At 44.3% G+C, this 22,053-nt stretch overlaps 1 protein-coding gene across 1 annotated transcript in view; it reads right to left on the bottom strand.

The window, feature by feature from the left end:
- Col6a6 (collagen type VI alpha 6 chain) overlaps positions 1 to 22,053 on the bottom strand; it is a 99,927-nt gene that overhangs the window by 32,490 nt on the left and 45,384 nt on the right. Inside the window, exons 20-27 of the mRNA XM_041676770.1 lie at positions 20,857 to 20,892; positions 20,034 to 20,096; positions 18,248 to 18,310; positions 14,213 to 14,275; positions 10,289 to 10,351; positions 9,240 to 9,290; positions 5,662 to 5,697; positions 4,736 to 4,798 (exon numbers count right to left, since the gene is read on the bottom strand). Of these exons, the coding sequence (XP_041532704.1) occupies positions 4,736 to 4,798; positions 5,662 to 5,697; positions 9,240 to 9,290; positions 10,289 to 10,351; positions 14,213 to 14,275; positions 18,248 to 18,310; positions 20,034 to 20,096; positions 20,857 to 20,892 (438 nt within the window). The remainder of the gene's footprint in view (positions 1 to 4,735; positions 4,799 to 5,661; positions 5,698 to 9,239; positions 9,291 to 10,288; positions 10,352 to 14,212; positions 14,276 to 18,247; positions 18,311 to 20,033; positions 20,097 to 20,856; positions 20,893 to 22,053) is intronic.

Here is a 22,053-nt window from a genome sequence, read left to right as displayed (position 1 = left end):
AGTTGGAGTCCAAGTGCTTGCCAGGCTGGGGTGACACTTCCAACTCAATATTACTTTCCAGCCTGTTTGGATATAGGGGTGTCAGAGGGCTGGGGTCTCACTTTTATCTAGCCCAGGAGAGCCTTGAGCTTGAGGTCCTTCTGTCTGTGTCTTCCTAATACTGATGAAAGGCACGTGCTACCACCTCCGTTTCTAACCATCTATAACCTGAGGAGACTGACTCCTGTGGCCCATGCCAGAGGTTGTGTTTACTGTCAGAGTATTAGGTAATATTCAACTCTCCCATAAACTTATAAAGACATGTTTGGTTTGACACCCAGAAATATCGTAAAACTCAGAAAACACCCGGGAAACGAGGAGAGGACCTTTTAATAGACACCGCATTAAAAGCAGTTCAACAAAAGCTTTGATAATAAAAGCAAGATGTTAATGGGCATTAGTCTTCATCAGGTCTGCCAGGAAGACTGGATTAAACTGATATTTTTTTCAGTACAAGAACCTACTTTGGATCACAGAAATTCCTTTAAAACGTCTTACTTTCCGTGGTTAAGAATGATACACGGACCACAGACTGGACAAATTTGTTCACTAAAACAGTTCGTTGCCTTCCTGGTGGCATTGGGAGAGAAGTGCCAGGTCTACTTTTTATTACACATGTAGACCTTAGCCAAAATTGCACACATTTTCAAATTTGTTTTGTTTTTGTTTTAAGAATAGCAATGCTAACGACTATTAACATGAAAGAGAATCTACCAAAGTAGCGGGAGTTGAGGGCTGAAGAGATGGCTCAGTTGATGAAGTGCTCACTGTTCAAGATGAGGACCGGACTTAACTCCTAACACCATATATGAGCCGTCCACAGTGGTGCGTACCTATAACCCCAGAATCAGGAGGCAGAGGCAAGCTCCCTTCCCTGGGCCTTGCTGACCACTCAGTGTATGGTGTATTGCTTTCATTGCCTTTAGATAGGGCAGAAACTTAGGTAGGCGGGAAAGACAGAACTGGATGCTGGGAGAAAGAAGGCAGGCAGAGAGAGCCACTATGGAGTCGCCAGAGTCAGACATGCTGAATCTTTCCAGGTAAGCCACGACATCGTGGTAACATACAGATTATTAGAAATGGGTTGAATTAAGATGTTAGAGTTAGCCATTAAGAGGCTAGAACTATGGGCCAGGCAGTAATTTAATTAATACAATTTCCATGTGATTACTTCAGAGTTAAGCTAGCCGGGTTGCAGGACGCAGCCCGCTCGTCATACAACAAGTGTAGCTGAGCTGGTAAGTATCAGGTTCAGTGAGAGACCCCGTCTTAAACAATAAGATGGAGGGGATGGAGAGATGGCCCAGCAGTGAAGAGCACTTGCTTAAGTCCTGGAATTGGCTCCTGAGCTCCCACCTGGCAGCTCATAACCGCATGTAATTCTAGTTCCAGGAGATCTGATGCCCACTTCTGGTCTCTGTGGGTAACAGGCATGCACGAGTATGCTTACATACATGCAAGCAAACACTCACATACTTAGAATAATTTTTTAAATATTAAAAGAAACATGAAAAACAATTGAAAAAGACACCTAACATTGATATCTGGTCTCTATATGCACACATACATGAATATGCACCTGGCATGTATGCATATACACCCTCTCATCATACATATGAACATAATCTCTCTCTCTCTCTCCCCCTGCCCCAAACATCCACACACAGTATCTTGATGTGGGAGTGATTTCTTATTAATAAAGAAACTGCCTAGACCCATTTGATAGGCCAGCCCTTAGGTAGGCGGAGTAAACAGAACGGAATGCTGGGAGAAAGAAGCTGAGTCAGGGAGTCGCCATGATTCTCCCACTCCAGACAGACGCAGGTTAAGATCTTTCCTGGTAAGCCAGCTCGTGGGCTACACAGATTAATAGAAATGGGTTAGATCAATATGTAAAAGCTAGCCAATAAGAAACTGAAACTAATGGGTCAGGCAGTGTTTAAAAGAATACAGTTTCCGTGTAATTATTTTGGGTAAAGCTAGCCGTGCGGGCGGCCAGGTGCCGGGGACGCAGCCCCGCCGCTCCGTATTTCAACAGAGTGGCGCCCGACGTGATGGACTAAATCCACTTAAAAACCTGAGAAGGCTTAAAAATAAGGGAGAGAGACTTTAACACAGATTTTTGCTGTTTGTTGGTGGCATGCTGTAGAGAGATTTCCTGATTCGGCAACAGCAACAGAAAAAAAAAGCTGCGTCATTTTAAAGTGCGGCTTCTTGGGACTGTGCCACCAGTGCAAACTCTGGCTTTAAAGCATTTCAATGGATTTTATGGGACTGGATGTTTGTGTTCCCGCTTGGGATCAGAAGGAGAGTGCTCTCAGAGCTCCCCGCCTGCACCTAGGCAGATGGCAGAATCAGGCTTAGGCAGGGGGAAGAGCATGGTGAAAGAGACGTGTTTTCAGACTGCGCAGTGCTCTGCGTGTCAGATTTGGTTGTAACTTGGATAAAAAGAGTTTCTGTGCTGCATGCTCAGTCTCAAAATTAAACTACTGAGTGCGGCTCCAATGAGGACTTGCTGTGTGCCTGGAACTGTGCACAGCTCAGGGGCACCAAATGGATCTGAGGCAGGAGCGGCTGCTCCTTGCTGAACTGTGCTGGTTGGCAGGAACTACCGTAATTACCATAATAACAGCACAGTTAAGGTTTAGACTGGGCAGGACACAGGTGGTACCGTATTACCTGTACATGGTGCAACTTAAGTTTTTAAGAAGTGCTTAACATTTTAAGAAATGCTCCTGGATAGTAAAAATATTACAGATTCACAATAAAACAGATTCAGACATAACAGACCTCAGTGGATCACAGCGTTGGATGAATGTACATAGGCTTGAGAGAGAGAAGAATAAGAATATAGAGAATAAACCAAATGTCTTAAAAAAAAGGGTAAAGTCTTTAAAGAGACAGAGTACAGATAGTTAAGAGATTAAAAGAAATAAAGAAAAATAAGCCACGTAAAAATGGAAAATTCACAGAGAGTCTGGATTATGTACATTGTGTTTTCTTTAAAATTTTTGACTGTAAAGGAGCTAAGTACAGACAGACATTTCATTACATGGGCTGCCAAGCTAAACCATAATGGATATAAAGGTATTACGATTTCAAAATTTGGGTCTAAGGATATGATACTTTGGAAAGGGTCTTCTTTTGTTTTCACAGAGGACCAGACCCTGTGGATTTCTTCTATCCCAATTTGGTATGATAGACCACGACCTCCCGAAAAGTTGCTGTGAACATCTTCACAAAATTACTTCACTCAACTGCCAACTGAGATGAACCTGACACACAGGTTACACCCTAAACGATCTGATTAACAGCGCCCCCATTCAGCAGGAAGCAGTTTGGAGAGAAAAAACTGTGCCCATGTTCCCAAAATATTGTTTATAAATGTTCTTTTACATTTAAAGGGGGAAATGATATAGGTATGAATAATTTGCATTGGTATGGATTTAAAGGTCAATTTTGTTATATGTATATGTATTTCTGATATTGATTAAGGTATTGTGATTGTGTAGTTCATTAAAAAATGTAATGTATAATTAAGAAATATAGGTTAATGGATAATCATCAGTAATAGTCAAGCTTGTAGTCATGTTAGTTAGATTTTCTAGATATATAGAGATACATTTCAGTTAGATAGACATTCTTCATATCATTTAATGTTTTAATAACTTAGGACTTTTCATGACAATGAGACACTCTGCTCCTGGCAGCACCAATCTACTTCAAGAAGAAGATAGGCATCGAAGAGGATCCTTATGGAGTTTGATAGCCATTTGGGCAAGAAACTGTTCTTGACTGGACTGTTGCATAAACTGGACAAAGAGAACCCACAGAGAGAGGACTACTGAACTTGCCTAAAGGTGAGACGGTCTTTTGGGGTTCATGACTCATGAAAGAGTCTGCGAGACATTCTACAGGACACAGCAGATAGTGACTGAACTGTCTTTGAAATTTCCTGCTTCATGGAAATGTCTGCTGGATATTATGGGCCTGAAGGCTGAAGATGGATGCCCCAACCGTACAAAGGAACTTTGGGCGACTGTCCAGGCAGTGAGATGTCTCTGTCATTTCTAGAGTTTTCTTATTTCTTGTTTACTTAGGTAGTATTATATCCTTCTGGAGTCTTTGATGGAGTTGAAGAATGAATAGATAGTTATTGTTTTCCTTAGTTATGATAAAAGATAAAATAGATATAAATATTGTAACTGTAATTCTTGCTTGATAACTGTTTTGCTATATGTAATTTTACTATGTTAAAGTTAAAGCCTTTCTTTTTTGTTTAAACAGAAAAGGGGGAAATGATGTGGGAGTGATTTCTTATTAATAAAGAAACTGCCTAGACCCATTTGATAGGCCAGCCCTTAGGTAGGCGGAGTAAACATAACGGAATGCTGGGAGAAAGAAGCTGAGTCAGGGAGTCGCCATGATTCTCCCACTCCAGACAGACGCAGGTTAAGATCTTTCCTGGTAAGCCAGCTCGTGGGCTACACAGATTAATAGAAATGGGTTAGATCAATATGTAAGAGCTAGCCAATAAGAAACTGAAACTAATGGGTCAGGCAGTGTTTCAAGAATACAGTTTCTGTATAATTATTTCGGGTAAAGCTAGCCATGCGGGCGGCCGCTTGCCAGGGACGCAGCCCTGCCGCTCGTAACACAACAGTATCTGATGTTATCCTCTGAATGGATTGCTTACCATTCTACCTCTGGCTCCCTTGGGACCAGCCTGTCCTGGATCCCCAGGATCCCCAGTCTCACCCTGAATAAATATATCAAAATGAAAATAAGAATTACATTGAAATCAAACACAAAGGTCCCAGGGGCACATCTATATTTGTATAAACTGACTCAGATGTAAAGCCATATACATTTTGCCTTGTGTGATCTCTCCACAGCACACCGTCTGATCACTGGTTCACAGTTCAGTCTTCCAGACCCAAACTCGGGCTCCTTGGAGAACCAAGGGCTTCTTTTGTTGGTCTTCTGACCTTACTGACCTTACCGCACACAGGGCCTGACATTTATGGAGTTCAGTACAACTTTCCAGAGATACTGAAAACATCAAGGTGGCTCGTCACGTGACAGCAGATTTTATAAACACACTGGGGAAACTCAAGCCAGGCAACATCTCATCATCTGGTTTATTTCTCTACATTTTACTTCCCCTTAAGCCAGCGGTTCTCAACCTGTGTGTCCTGACCCTATGGGGACTGAATGACCCTTTCACAGGGATGGCCTAAGACCATTAGAAAACTCGGGATATTTACAATCCTTAACAGTTATGAATAACAATGAAAATTATTTTATGGTTGGGGTCATTCAGTACGACATGAGGAACTGTTTTAAAGGTTGAGAACCACTGCTTAAGCAATAAGAAAATTAGGGAAGGAGAATATTTGAGAAAACTTTCAAAAGGGTCATCTTTCTCCCTTTACCTATACATTTAAAAACTTGAAGTGGAATATTTTAAAAGTTCTTATGTTCCTAAACAAATAGTTCATATTATAACTTGACGGGAGCAACCTGTCTCTTTCCTATGCTACCTCACCCTGTGGTAGAATATTATTTCTCACTAACTGTCCTAAGACACAGTCCCTGGCTTGGACTGTGAAGTACACATACCTTTGGTCCAATTTCTCCAGGGAATCCTTCTTGCCCCTGCAATCAACAACATAGGAAGTCAATACATACACACTTGGCCCAAGTAGATTTGTTTATATTGACTTTAATTCTACCACCTTCTTTGTTCACATGTCTGTGCGCCAAGGAAGGGCTGGACCTCCTGGAACCAGGAAGCACTATCAGAGAAACCAGTTCCAGTTTCCAAACCCGGCTACTCATGGGCACATAAGCAAGATGGAAGGCTAAGAGGAAAGGCAGAAAGTATTTGAGGAGAGAGTGATCTGGGGAATTACAAACAGCCTGAGTCTTCTCCAAGGGCCATGTGACAGGAGAGGGGGTCACTTGGCCACATGTCTCCAAGTGATGAGTAACCTCTCTCAAGTGGGTTTCAATGGAAAGGTTTAGGAAGTCAATGGAGTCCAACCATGCCATTCAGCTTAGGGTCCCCCGCTTACCTTACTTTGACCAAAGACTCATTGAAAAGCCTTCCTACCCTCATTTGTGTATTTTACCTAAAATAAAGTTGCTTCTCTTTTGTACGTCCATGTGTGTGTGAAGGGGTGCACACTCATGGGTGTGCCAGGAGGGTCAGAGGAGGTTACCATGTGTCTTCCTCTGTCACTCTCGCCATCTTAGTTTGGAGACAGGGTCCCTCACTGAAACTGGCTAGGCTGGCCAGAAAACTTCCAGATTCTGGCTATCTCTACCCCACCCCGCCATGCTGGGGTTAAAAGCATCACAACCATGACCAGCATTTCCATGGGTACTAGAAATTTGAGCTTAGGTCTTCTTGCTTCCATGGAAATCATTCTTACACACAAGGCTATCTCTCACCCTCTAAATTTTATTTTAGCGCTTTAAAGCTGTTGACAAACCTGTTATGGCCAGTGGTACCAGAGTGGCTGGAATTTACACATCAACACCCCTCCCATCTTCTTCCCCACTTCCAACTTCTAATTATCACTAATCTACAAAAACATAAACCTTTTATTCTGATGTAAAAGAAATCCTTACACATGTAAAATTCAAAAGGCAAAAAGAAGAAAAACTACCTGAGTCTTCCTACCCAGAGTTGTTATATATCCCTGTTCTAGCTCCTTCTGGCTTTTAAAAATGCATTTTCAGCATGAGGGTTCTTTTCAGTATACTGTGACCCTTTACTTGAAGTTTCTATGTACAAATTTTAAATAGAGGTCTGGGAAGATGGCTCAGTGGGTAAAGTGCTCAGTCTGCAAGAAGGGGAATCTGATCCCTGGCACTCTGGCACCCTGGCACTGGTGGATAAAGACAGGATAATCCTGGGGGAATTAATGGTCAGTCCAGTCCATCAGAGAGCTCCATGTTTAGTGAGAGACCCTGTCTCAAAAAATAAGGTAGTATAGTATATAGGAAGATCTACCCAGCCCCACCGCCTGCTAACCTCTGGTCTGCACATTCACATATGCAGGCCCATTTGTCCCTTCCATGTCCACACATTTTTATAATAAACTTCATATGTATTAATTTTATAGAGTCTAATGTTCAATGTCACAGGCTATTAAATGTTTCCCTTTCTGTGGGATACTGTTTTCAGTTATTCTATATTCTAACAAACATTATTGAAATCTCTCATTTTGAGTTTTAATTTTCAAAAATCTTTAGCAGTGTGGCTTCTCCTCCCAACACCATGTTGGATTGTGGGTGGAGATCCCTCTTTTGTTTCTCCTTTGGCAGCTGTATGGCATTTCTCTGACTTCGCTTATTGTCTCTATATATCTCTGCCAGCCTTGCTATATTCTGCCCTGCCATAGGTCAAAGCAGTTTTATTCATTAACCAATAAGAGCAGCACATACACAGAAGGGCATTCCACATCATCAGCACCACATATACAGAAGGGCATTCCACATCATCAGCACACACATAGAAGGAAGGACATCCCACATCATCAGCACATACACAGAAGGACATCCCATATCACCAGCAGCACAAACACAGGACATCCCACATCATCAGCACATACACAGAAGGACATCCCACATCATCATCATCAGACATACACAGAAGGACATCCCACATCACCAGCAGCACAAACACAGGACATCCCACATCATCAGACATACACAGAAGGAGGACATCCCACATCATCATCAGACATACACAGAAGGACATCCCACATCATCAGCAGCAGCACACACACAGAAGGAAGGACATCCCACATCATCAGCACATACACAGAAGGACATCCCACATCATCATCATCAGACATACACAGAAGGACATCCCATATCACCAGCAGCACAAACACAGGACATCCCACATAATCAGACATACACAGAAGGAGGACATCCCACATCATCATCAGACATACACAGAAGGACATCCCATATCATCAGCAGCAGCACACACACAGAAGGAAGGACATCCCACATCATCAGCACATACACAGAAGGACATCCCACATCATCAGCACATACACAGAAGGACATCCCACATCATCAGCAGCACATACACAGAGGACATCCCACATCATCAGCAGCAGCAGCACATATGCAAAGACATCCCACATCATTGCATCATCCCCCTGGGACTCCACTTGGAGCGCACTAATCCTATCTACTATTTTAGACTTCATATCTCTAAGATCTTTATCATGGATCTCTAACTTTTTTGTTCCAGAAAAGGTATCTTTATATTTCCTGAGTGTTTTGTAATAATAATTGGGTATTTTTCATGAAGATTACATGTGGACACACATAAGTATGGGGGTCTGTGCATGCACGTGTGTGTAGGTGCACGCAGACAGGGACGGGAAAGAACCTCGGATGGTGGGTGGGCTTCAGGTACCTTATGCCTTTGTTTTGAGGTAGGGTCTCTTGCTGGCCTTGAGCTTTACCAAGTAGGCAAGGCTAACTGGCCAGCAACCTCCAGGGGGCCACCTGTCTCTGGCTCCCATCACCGCTGGGATTTCAGGTGTCCCCTACATCAGCTGTTTACATGGGTTCTAGGGACTGAAGTCAGGAACTCATGTTTGCAAGGCACATGCTTTACTTAGTGAACCACCCTCCCAACCACTTATGATCATAATTTTAAAGAGGTTATTATTAGCATATCAAAATCACTGTCTTTAGTCAACTTCCTTCTTTTCAGGTATTTCCATATCCAGTTAACAATATAATCATTTTTAAGTTACTGTTTGGGCAAATGCATTAAGAAAATGCTACAAGATTTCTCGCTAGTAGCTGAAGCAATCGTAACAGTAGGAAGACAAAATGTGAACTGGCTGCTGCGTGAAACTACACACAGAACTGCTAAGACTAGAGGCAGTTCGAGCCAGAACATGCCAGGCCATGTTCCACAGCCACACAGCACAGGAAAACACAGAGGACTCATTTTCAACTTTCAATTTTCACCTTCCCCTTAGAACCGTGGCATGATTCTCTCCCATATTGCCCACAGGACGTCAAAGAGTGAACTATCAAAATAGATTTTCTATGGTATGAGACTAATTACAGATCGCTTTCTTTCTCCTAACCATGGCAAGCCAAACAAGTAATCCGAAGTGCATGGACTAGGTCCAGCTTCGGTGGGTGTGACTTACCTTTGTCCCTTTGCGGCCAATGCTCCCATATCCCGGGCTGCCATCATCACCCTGTAATCAACGAAACCAATCAAACACACCCAGAGTAGCAATAGAGGCGGGCTTATTTACAGGAGGACATGGCTGGTAGATTTTTGGGTTTAATCAGGGACAACTAGGCAGCAGGGTCCTCTAGCTGGTGGGTGACAGGGACACTAAAGATGGTGCTAAAAGCTCCTGAACCATAGACTTAGCAATTAGAGCTACTCGTGTAGTTGTGAATGTCAAGAGAATACTCTGGGCATCCCGGAATCTTCCAGAAAGCCAGGCAGCCTTCTTAGCCAACTCTTTGGAGAGTTCTGTACATTAACACTTCAGCTCGAATCTATTTCCAGGTCACCGAACAGAACAAACACTGCAAACCACCCGCACACTGACTACTGTCTGATGCTTGTAGAAGCCCTGGGCCATGTGGGGAGGATGGAATGGCTTCTGATAAAGAGGTCCTGCAGACAAAAGGTCAGAAGGGGTCATGAGAGGATGCTACATGGAAAGCTTACTCTGCTTTACCATCTCCTGAGAAAAGCTGCCTTGGAAAAGCTGGCCAATCCGAAATGACTGTGATGCCCGGCTCAGTTACAGCTAGGACTCTCCAAGGCTAGACCGAGACAGTGTCTCTAAAGCTCCTCTGAGCATCCCTCAGAAATGGCACAGGCACCTTCGTCCTGTGAGTGAATGTTGTCCTCTAGAGGTCATGTGTTTGAACACTTGGACCTCAGCTGGTGGTGGAATCTTCATGGGTGGAGCCTTGGAGGAAGTCAGCCATTAGGAGACCTCAAGGTTTTATAGTCCACTTCCTGTTCATTCTCTGCTTCCTGATTACAGAAGTCATGTGGCCAGGGTCCCAGGCCATTGCCTATTTTCCTTCCCAGTCATGATGGATCTAGACCCCTTGATGTCTAAGCCAAAACAAACTTTTACTTTGTTGTTCCTTCTTAGGAAAGTAACTAATTCACTACTGAAATAAAAGGTTAAAAAGACCTGGTTAAAGGTAGTGAAAGCTAACTTACCTGTAGGCCCCGAGGACCTGGAAAACCAGCAGCTCCCTTGTCCCCTGGGTCCCCAGGTTCTCCCTGTCCAATAGAATAATGAAACAGGTCCTAAGTCAGTTGTTTTGTTAGAGACAGGATCTCATTCTGAGTCCCAGGTCGGTTTTGAATTTGTGGCAGTCCTACCCCAGCCCATTAGTGCTAGGACCGCAGGTAGGAATCCCCACACCCGACTTCCATTAGGTTGTTTGTGTAAAGGCAAATCAGAAATCACGGCACCAGGCACTGTTTAAGTCCCATGTGCTGCAGTAACGGGTTTGTTTTCAGGGTTGCATACTGTATGAATGACAGGTAAGGAATGGCTGTAGCTGGCCAAAGAGGCCTCCTTCATCCATCACATGTGTGCATGTGTGTGTGTTTCCACGGATGTGGGTATAATGCATATGAAATGAAAGTACTCTGTAGGGTAGGATAGAAGAAACCAAGAAAGGGTCACAGAAATGGATGGAACTCAGAGCTAGGGGAGAGTGAAGGAAGCCAGGCACACCAAGATCGTTATTAAAAATGGGAACTTTAAAGTCGGTTGGCTAAATTAGGAGCAAGGCAAGTGCCCCAGTGCAAACCAAAACCCCAGCAGACTGATTTCTTGTGTCACTACTGACTGAGATGAACTCCTACCCGGGCTATACTCTAGTGCGTTTAAACTCAGCGATCCCGCGCTCTGTGTCTGGCTCTACCAGTAACTGAGTAACCATTTATTTGGCCCTGGGGAAGACATCTGACTTCCCTGCTTTCCTGCCTTAAAGTGGATGTTCTTGAACTTGAGTCAGGTGGGAGGTCTTGAAGCACGTATTGTTGACTCCAGCATGAGAGTCATTCAAAGGGGGTGGGGATTGGCTGTTGCACATACGTCCTAGATGCTTGTGGGAGCACAGGTGACCCCGAGGACACTCTGAGAAAGCGAGTCCTGGGGATGGCGACCTCCATCGCCCCCTCCTATTCTGCATCACCCTCCTATTTCAGAACCGGCGTTCACAGTTCTCACACCCATGGGGTGACCTTTCTGTTTTTCAAGATGAGTTAAGCACCAACCTTAACAGAGAGGAAGCTCGACCAATACGACACCGACCAGGTGGTGAGGATCAGCAGCCATAGAATAAGGCCACACTGCGTGTTCTAGCCTTAATAAGATGCAGTAAGAACAGCACTGTATCCCTACGTTCTCCTTCCTCAAAGCCCACAGACCTGGTCTAATCAAAACTATCAGACAAACTCTAATTGGGAGCCATCCCACAAAGGACCTGACCGATGCTCCTCAAAGCCGTCAAGGTCACTCAAAAACAGAGTCTGGAAAAATCTATGGAGACATCACTTTGGGGGAACTCCTGGGGACCTGGAACCAAGACCAAATACTAGGGGAAACAAGGGACTAAAGAATGGGTTTGGGTGAATACAGTGCATCAGTATTGGTTGTCCTCTGTGCCCAGCACGAGTGACCGCAGCCAACAGGTCAGGGGGGAGGTAAATGCATGGGGTGCTGAGGACTCCTGAGACTCGGTCTCTCTGTGCTGCCTTTCTGCACATCTAAAACTATTCCAAACTAAATGTTTTATTTTCTTAGAAAGCAAGCTCATCTTCCTTCATGACCCCAAGTACATTTTCCCAAGTAGCTGAGGTTGGTTTATAAGCCATGGTAGATGACCTGCTTGCCAGAGGTCTTCCTTGACTGTTTGCACTCAGACCTCTAGGCTGATACATCTGCTGGCCTCACGGCTGAGTATTTGCATAGGTCATCCTGGGAAACAATTTTGCTAATTTTTTATAACAGTAGTAAGATTCCTTCCTGGATCATGATGGGGACATTTTCATGGCACTGAGTGGCTAAGATGGTGAACTACATGCAAGGATAAATCAGACACACACGCACACACATGTATGCATGCACACACAAGTACACACGTACACACATGTGCGCGCGCACACACTCACTGCTTCATCCAAAAGGAAGTTTTATTCTCACCAGGGGTACCACTTCCCTTACAGCACACCACAGGACACAAAGCCAGTATGGCTCCTCTTCTAAACTATCACTTTCTGACCACTCTTGCCACACCAGTGCCCCAAAGCTCTTCCTTATGAAGGTGATTGTCCTGGTTACCCTCGTATCTTATTACACAGGCCAGCAAACTGTCTTCACGTTGCTTCCCACTCTCCTCCGTCACAAGCCCTCCCTGGCACTTCTCCAATACAAAGGCCACTGTGTGTGCCTCAAATTCACTCTAGCAATCAACTCCTCCACTCTCTGAAAAGCTTCTCTAGTCTGTCTCAGGCGTTCATTCCTCTCCTTTCTCTTCTCCCCATTAACACACTGCTCTCTTCCTCCCACTGAAAACACACTCCAAGCTTTCCTGGACACCATCAGGCTCAAGCAGAGATAGCCTCTTCTCCCCTTTAAAGGAGGAATCCTGGACTGCATAGACATCTGCTCCGTATCCCTGTCTCTGCATTGACACTGTGTTCACTGCCTGGCAGTCTGACTCGTCCCTCTCTCCTGTCCACGGCTGCGCTTGGGGGCTTAATCTTCAAAGCCTGTTCATCACCAGATGAGATGGTATCTTTTCTGCTTCCCTGCCTCAAGTTTCCTGTACTGGTAGATCATCTTCCTTTCTTTCCCTTCCTTCTTATAAACAGGCACCCTTAAAAGTCCCTTTACTCTGTATGATTCAGAAGCCTGCATCTCCAAGCTGACCTAAGCCCTGCCTCTAGCCCCAGGGCCAAAGATTCCCTTCCTTCTCACTCTCGCTCTTCCTCACAACCTCTGCCTGTGGGATGGGGTCACTGCTCCCTGGGATCCCTAGGTTTTCTAGCTCTTTCCCTCTGCACCAGTTCTCTCCAAGAAGAGCTGGATGGAGCCATCACACCTCACGTTTTCATCCTGTCTAATCCTCCAGTCACTGCTGCTCTTGGGGACAATGAGAGGGACCAACTAGTCTCCTTGTTTCCAGGCCCTCACCCTTCAAAAAACCAAAACCATCTTCACTGGGCTGTCCACTTAATGTTGCCTAAGGGTTGGGCTGTGTCTATACAACTGCTTTGAAACAAGTAGACAGCCCTGTACCAGAGACTGAGGATCCAAACACAGACTACCTTGCTCTTTATGTGCCCACCAGACAGGAAAAATTTCAGGCAAATAATTATTCTTCAAATAATTCCTCCTAGGATGCTCTAAACCCCACGGCTTCCTGCCCATTCCTACCCCTCCCCGTTTTCCTTCTCTGCTCTTCAAAGTGTTTGTCTTCCAAAGGCCTCTCGAAGCGTGAATCCTCTTTGATGTCTCCTTCTCCAGCACAGAAATACTCCTAACCACTTTGTTTAAACCTCAATTTCCAACCTCTTTCCCCTTATCTCCCTTATGCCAGAGACGGCTGCCTTCAAGATGTTCTAAATTCTTTGGGCCTGATTTCATGCTCCATGTATCTTGCTCCTCGACTTGCATTCATTCATAAATACTAAGTTCTTGGTCCAGGCCAGGCTGTGTTTTAAGCACTAGAGATACACAGATGACCCTGCTTGCCTGTACCCAGTTTTCCAGCACAACAGAAGCCTGAGCCTACAGTTCACATGAGAAGGGAGAAACAAGAGAGGTAGGAAGGAAGGGATGGTACAGAGAGGACGGGAGAGCAGCCTTCTTCCCCTGAGAGCCCTCAGTTGAATGGGGTGTAGCCCCTCGTGCAGTTATGCTACACTGGAGTCCCTGACCTCATCCTGGTCCACACCCAGGTCCTTAGAGATCTCTGGCTCTCCAAGCATCAAGCCAGAGCTTAGGGGCAACAAGATGTGTTTTCCTTTGTGTTGAAAGGGCTCTGGCTCAGCCAGCCAGCCACAGCTCTCTCGGGTAACACAAACTTGAACATCGGAGGGGTTGAATTAAAGAATGTGACCTACTTTATTTCCTTGGCTTCCCAAGTGGCCTTGATTCCCCACTTGTCCTCCTGGTCCTGGAGGCCCCTGGAATGAAACAAGGATTGATGCAGATACAGTGAGACAAAGCGCAGCTTTCCCTCAACACTTTTACACATCTCCAGAAAATGAAGTTCAGATGGGAGAAGACTTATGGGCTGAGCTGATCCTGCTCTGGAAAAAAAATATATTGCGGCTGTCAAATAAAGACTAGTAAATAAAGGAAAATTAATAAGTAACCCCAGCCAGATGTGGCCTAAATGATTACACTTCCTTGTGAGTCTGTGTCCAAGCAGAGTCTAGGTTCCCACTGTTTCGCTCAGGGAACAGATGTTGCTGAAGTGTCTAACATTTTTAAAAAAAAAAAAAAAAGCTTCCCAAAGGGTTGGTCTTCAAAGAAGGCTTTCTACAACAGGCAAGGACTAATTTTTGTTTGTTGTTTTTTAAAGGCATATTTATCTTCATTTGCAAACCGTGAAATGTGCCTTAGAAAGCTGAGAAAGTTTCACTAAAACCAAAGAGCACTGTGACAAAAGTTGTGTCTGTGGGCACAGGCTAAAGCTTCTGAAACGGTTTCAGAAAGTGCTAGCAGACAGCAGTGCCATCTTGGGGTCCTCAAGCAGGGCCACCACTAGACAGCACTTACTATAAACACTTGTCAAACCGGTACAAGGATCGAGTGCATGGACCATCCAGTCTAAATCTTGCAGGATGGTGAAACCCGACTATTATGACACGGATTACATATTGTTCTATGCCTGGCAGCGTTTCCTTCAAAATATGACGCATACTCTATGCCATAGCCCACCTCTTTTTGGCTTGGGGAGGTGATTCGGTGGGCCAGGGTGTTTGTCACAAGCCTGAGGACTCAAGTCCAATTCCTGGAACACACATGGTAAGAGAGAACCAGTTCCTCCAACTGGCGCTCTGGCTTTTCCATGTGGACTGTGGTGAGTACACATGTGTGCACTCTCACACAAACAAATAAAAGTATAAGCTACACTTGTTTAATTCAGCAATATAGACACAATATTGTAGTAATAAAAATATTTATGCAGTCTTTACTATGCAAGTAATGGTTGCAAGCATTTACATCTATCAAACTATTTAATTTTCACAACATCCAATGAAGTTAACTGCTACTACTATTCTTTTGCAGGAGATGTCCAGGGTTAAGTAAATTATCCAAGGTCACACAGATGAGACAGACACGCATAAACCCAGAACCAGACCCAGGCAACCTGGCTCCAGATTCAATGTCCGTGACTACTATGGCACAATCTGGGAAGACAACAGAAATCTCACATTGTTCCCCACATTTGCATGAAACAATTCTGATCCTTCCTCCTAAGACTCTTTTCCCTTTCCCTCCACACCTTTTTTTTTGAAATATAGTTTTATGTAGCTAAAGCTTGAACTCCTAATCCTTCCGTCTCTGCTTTTTTCAAACTAGCATTTATTTGCATATATTGGTCTTTGACAATTTCAGACATGTGTAAAATAAAGTCTGATTAGTCTAATCCTCCCTGCCCCTCTTTCTCCCCCCAGCCAACTCCTCTTCCTTACAAGCCCCCTTTTTCCTTAGTCCCTTTTTGTTTTATAACCCTCTGAGTTTAACCAGGGCCATTAAAAGAACCGCGAACATGAAACTATCCAGTTGAGCCTGGTGGGTTCAACCTGCCTCCTGCTCGGGTGCTGGTCCTACAGAGAAGAACCCAATGCTTGGCTACTTCTAGCCTTGCTGGTGTGCACGCTACTAGCTAAGAACACATATTCAAGGAACAGTTACATCTCCAAGTACAGTCAATATTTTTGACCTGGTTTCCCACCGGATTTCCTAGCATTTGGAAATTTTAGAGAAACAAAAGATGGGACACAAAAAGGTACAAGTACTCTTTCATCCCTTTCAAAAACATCTTCCCGGGCATAGTACAACTTGGGCTTGCTTCTTAATTGCAGACACATATTGGCTGGACTAGCACATCTCACTTATGTAGAACACCGAGTTCTGAGTAACTCAATAAGCCTCCGGTACGCCATCCATCCAGATCACGTCCCTCTCAAGATGCAAGTCCCAGGGAAAGCTTTCAAGCCTGCTGCTAGAAAACACTGTTCTGTTGGAGGGTTCCTCCTGTGCCATAAAACAATACGGGACCTATGGCGATGGGTTTGCAGAGCCGATAATGAACAACACTCCCCTCTGCGCCTGACTGTGTTTGTCTCTGTGAATTTCCTCTGGAAACAGCAATCTAGAGATCCCATTCATCATGTCCCAAACACAGAAAATTCCACTTGTCTTCGAAACTGCCTTTTAACAGGCCGACAAGCAGGGTATTGCTCAAAAACCAAGCCGGGGAAGAAAGGGAGGTTTTCCAGCCAGACAAATGGAAGTGAACTAGAGAGACGTGCCTTTGACTAGCTGGCAGTGCCAAAGGCTGGATGATTTATGACTGTGCCACATCCTGCCAAAGCGAGATTAAAAGGACCCATGGATGAAGGTGTCCCACGGGGCAAATGGAAGAATTACTCTAACTAACAGTCTTGGATACCATTTTGGATCCTAGCGCAAAAGAAAGACCAAGGTCTTTGGATTTCAACTCATTTACACATCCACATCAGTATTTGATATCAACAGATGAGATATGTCTTCCTTTGTCCTTACTATTTTCTTAAATAAAAATCTCCATTGTGGTGCCAGCCAGCTGGAAATGAATTAAAGAAGTGAATGCAGAAGAGTTTTATCACCAGTTTAATTCTGCTATCCAATTAGGAAGTTTTCATGCATTTGGAAAGAGCACTTTCATCAAAACCAGGAACAAGCCTCGTCACAGGCGGTTATTAATGTACTTTACACCAATATGTCACGACATACAACTCTATGCAAATAGCCCCTTAAATATTCTCATGATGAGCACAGTCACTTAAACGTTGGGCCTCTGCCCAGTTTAATGGATGCAAAGTAATGCATTCCCTTGATACTGCTAATAGCGGAGGGTGGAGGTCCCAACTAGGTCTCGTTCATTCATTTACTGCTTGATTCATTACACAAATGTATTAAACTCTGCTGTGCCGGGCACTGTGGACCTAAGCTCTGGGGATGCAGCATAAGCAAGACGCCAACATGGATGGAGCTTGCAACCCGCTGAAAGAGACCAAAAGATAGATACATGCTATGCTAGCCATAGACAAGGAGCCGACCACATAGGGCCTTGCTACTCAACGTGTGGTCCAGAGTTGCAGCATCAGTATCAACTAGGGACACACCGAACATACAGAACTCCAAGCCTCAGTCTAGACCCTCTGAGGACCTGCACCCTAACACACTCCCCTGGGGATTCTGAGAGCACGCTGAAATAGAAGTGTGGGTGCTGGGTAGTCGTTCCCAACTCTGGTGTTATCTGAGGAGAATTTAGAATTATCAACGCCATGTCTTCACTTTCAGAAATTCTAAGGGTTCTGAGTACAGCTCCAGGTAGTAAAATGGTTTAGTCTCCCTGGGAAATGATAATTTTTCAAAAAAAAAAAACCCAAACCTTTTTTATATGTATGCATGTGAGGGTATGTGCATGTATGCCATATGTGTGTGGGTGCCTTGAGGACCAGGAGAGGGTTTTGGATCCTCTGAAACTGGAGTTACAGGAGGTTATGAATGTGGGTTCTCTGGAAGAATTAGCAAGTCCTCTTAACCAACAAACCAGCTCTCTAGCTCCCCCAGGAGGTGGGGTAGGGAACTCCAAGTGGCTTGTGAGCAAGTGATAGCATCCAGGAAAAATTGTTAACCTCAGCCGAGGACCAGAGGCAAGGATGTCTACCTAGAGGAGGTTTTCTGCCTCTATTAACAGTCTGTATGACAAGCAGGGACCAGGGTACGATGCATCTGCCACTTCTCACACCCAGGTCAAACTTGACACACTTGGTCTGCAGGCAGTGTGGATTTCACTGTTAGAGAAGAACCCTACTAAAAGCATCCACCTTAAAGCCAAAGTCAAAACCAGATGCAGCTGCTGCTTCCTTACCTACCTGGGGACCTTTCATTCCCAGAAATCCTCTTTCTCCTTTCTCACCAGTCTTTCCTCTCAGGCCCTAAATGCACAGAAAGAAAGTGTTATTTTCTCCCTTAGCAAGAACAGAAAACTTGTACGTTAAAAATCAAACACTAAGTCAAGGTGACATAGAAACTGGTCAGGGAGCCAAATCATGCTGTGGCTACTGCGTGGGTCTTGAGTTCTTCCTCATCTGCGTAGGTGCACCACAGGACAGTCTGAAATTGAGGTGCTGGAGCCTGTATAGCTGAAGGAGCTAGGGCCTGGAAGAAACACCCGAAACTGAGATTTTTAGTCCTGCCAATTGCTCTTGGCCTTCAAAATTAACTGAAAGCCATATGCTTTTTATGTGGAAAGTGTTTTTCTTAATCATGTAAATCAGGAACCAGAACCTTTCAATCCATTTAATATTCAATAACCACAACCAAGATGGGTCATAAAAAGATACATTCCATAGCAAGATGAAATTTAGATATTTCTACTTCTGGAAGATTCTATTGCCTGAGTATTATGGCTTCAGTAGGTTGCAGAGAAACTTTCTTCAAGGCTGTGTTTGGTATTTTGCTCCATTTTAAATTGTGCTGTAAATAAAAAAGGTCCATAAACCGAAAGAAGGAAGGCTGGCTGTGACCCGCATAGCGCGAGATAAAGGCAGTCGATTTATGGGGATACTTTCCAGCGAGCCCAACAGCAAATGTTTCTCACTTTAAAGGAAGAGAATTGAGTGTTCCTTGGCAGGCACGTAACGGCAAATAAAGGCAATCAAACGGGTAGGGGGGGCAGTCTGAGGGGAAGGCTGTTTACCATGCTGAAATCATGGCGGCGTGTCACAAAGTGTCTCTCTGATGTTTTGATGTGTTCTGCCCAACTTCCACACACAAACTGCCAACCTAGAATTCCTTTATTTTTATGTACTTGCTTTAAACCCTCAAACAATCAAACCAATGGTTGTCTTGCCTAACAGTGCACCTGTTTTTCATACATTCAAAACCAAGTTGAGAGAGGAAAAATACTATTCTAATGGTCTGACTTCTGGTCCCTTCCCTCCTCCTTTGCTTCCCCACCTCTTTCCTTCCATGCTGGAGACTTAACCCAGGGCCTGTACATGCTACACAGGCATGCCACACAGGTGTCCCACCGCTGAGTTACATGCCAGCCCAGCTTCTTTCTTCCTTCTCTGCATGTGCTCCCTTCCTGTCTCACTGTTGACTTGGGCCATGCTCTGCCCTCTCTGGCACAAGTCCCTCCCCGCTCATACGACCAGAGCAAAGCGCCAACTACGGCTTGCTCCTTGGAAAGAAAAGTTCTGGAGATAGCTCCTCAGAGGAGCGAACTGGAAAGGACAGGCAGGGTGCCACGCTATAGATCACCCCGCTGAAACCTCCAGCTGCACTTAGAACAAATTTTTCCTTGAGCTGAGCCAATGTTTCAACACCACGGACGTCCCAGATACAACGCTGAGCTCTTACAGTGCTAAACTGACCACAGTCTTCAAATTCAAGGCTCAATATTTTCCTTGGCTCAAGGACTCCTGGATTATCCTAACGATCCTGCCCAGCATGTTCATCTCTTTCCACTTCTTGACAGGGACAGAACTCGGATAAAAGAGACAAAGTTCTGTACAAATCAAGACTCATTGCTTATTTGTTTTATTGACCTAAACATACTCCCAAGCCTCTGTAATTCTGCAGGCTACATGAAGGGGTCGATCCAGGCTATATAGGTTCTCCACACACAGATGCTTCTTTTTGCTCTATGCATACCTGAGGGCCCTTAAGTCCGGGTGAACCTTCAAGTCCATCTGGGCCTGTGATGCCTGGATTGCCCTGTGGTGAAAAAAAAAAAGAATTGAGTTATCAACCCATTAATGCTGTCTCTTCATGTGCAAGATTAGAAACTTCTTTTCAGGGGCAACAAAGAGTCTTTGCAAACACTGAAGGTTTCTTTCATCCTTCAGATTGTGGAGCTTCCTTCTGGTGCAACCATGGGACAGAGGGTGGGTTTATTGTTTACCCTCCTTGTGCTTTTAATCTGAGCATGTGTGCCCTGCAAGATTCTAGGCCACAGCTGCTCTTTCTTAAAGGGTGAGCTTTCAGGAAGCAGTGTAGGGTGTACCGCCAGGGTGCATAGAGGGATGGGCACAACTTTCCACTTGTGTTTTCAGGGCACTCAGAATATCCCATTTGTATTCAACTTTCAGTGTGTTCTTTGGGTGTCTATGGGGTTTTCACACAAATTCTAAGTCAGAGAGGATCCCTTATTACAAATCCAAGAAAGGTTACTTAGAGTTTGTGCTCAAAAGCCAAACAAAATGAAGCTTAACCATTGGACTAAATGGCATCTTTGATCATTTTTATGTTTAAACATTTTTAATTGTTGAAATTTTTAAATAAAGTACCCCAATTTTCCTTTCATTTAGAATTCTTAAAATTGTAGCTAATATTTTTTAATAATTTATTCTACAACCAGTGTCCTCAAAAACCAAAAGTTGAAGTTGGGAGGAGATATTACCATCTTTATTCTAGCTCCCATTTTGTGAGTGAGTTGCTTGCCATCTGAAGTTAAGAGAAAGAAATTATCACTGACCTGTGGGCCTGTATGTCCCCTTCGGCCATGAATTGCCTAAAATGAAAGGGGAAAGATAGATACTCTTGGTTTAAAAAAGATGCTGCAATATATTATTTAAATTAGCATTGGCTACCCCAAGGTACGGACATAAATAACTTCCACATTGTGCTTAACTCATTCAATTATCCAGTGCATTGTGAAAACAGCCAATCTGAATTTCGATGCAGGTAACTGAAATCATAGACAGCCAGAACCCAGAGATACATGGAGAACTGATCATAGCCAGCAACCCACCTTCACTAAACTTGACCAGAGCCGCTCAGTAGCTGCGAGCTGCGACACCGACCTGAATTTTAAATTCTTTCTTATTTTCCCCCAAGGATTACAAAGGAAGGCTGGAATCAGGAAGGGACCAGCCAAAGGGCAGGGCGCCAAAGGAAAAGCTGAGGATCGCCTCCAGGAACTTCACATCACTCTGAGACCAGAACTCAAAGAGCCAAACTAGCTTGATTTTTAGAGCCAAGCAATGGGATGAGCTGTCAGAAAGCATCTCAAATATTCAAAAGTGACTCAATTCATTGTATCAATAAAACACCTGATCCAAATAACATTGTTAAAAAGGGAAGGGGAATTTTTATTCTGTGTGAGGTCAAAGTTCAAGGTGCATTTCCAATCCATAGTCCACAATTTGGAAAATCAAGAGACAATCACATTTTCCTGTCTGACTTGGTCATATAGTAAGGTCCGAGCAAAACTCGCATCTAGGGTTATACAATTCAATAGCCACCAGACAGCATTGTCTCACTGGAAACTCATGTGACGTGTTCCGACAGGCCAGTGTTGCTAAGTGTCTTTCAAACTATGCTGTCATCTAAGGGGCAGAGGTGTGTGCATAGGGACCTGTCCCATTTCTCTCCAACAAGAATGAGTCATCATCAAGGCCCCAATTCTCTGCTAGAGAAGAAAGAGAAGTCGTTTTTTAAAGGGCTGGAACGAAGGCCTAGGGTTCAAGAGCACTGACTGCTCTTGTAGAGGACCCTGGTTCAGTTCCCAGCACCCACAGCAGGCAGTTCCAGGGGGTCAAAAGTCCTCCTCTGGCATTGATGAGCAACTGCACACATGTGGTTGCACACACATATGCTGGCACACACACACACATAAGTTTTTAAAGTTTAAAAAGAATCTGTTCCCTCTAGCACAAAGAATTGCCCCCAT

The sequence above is a fragment of the Microtus oregoni genome, unplaced genomic scaffold, assembly GCF_018167655.1.
Source record: "Microtus oregoni isolate MIOR12 unplaced genomic scaffold, Mior012 000028F_ref0000031, whole genome shotgun sequence".
Taxonomy (NCBI): Eukaryota; Metazoa; Chordata; class Mammalia; order Rodentia; family Cricetidae; genus Microtus; species Microtus oregoni.
The sequence above is the reverse complement of the archived record's forward strand: the minus strand, read 5'-3'. Positions and strand labels throughout refer to the sequence as shown.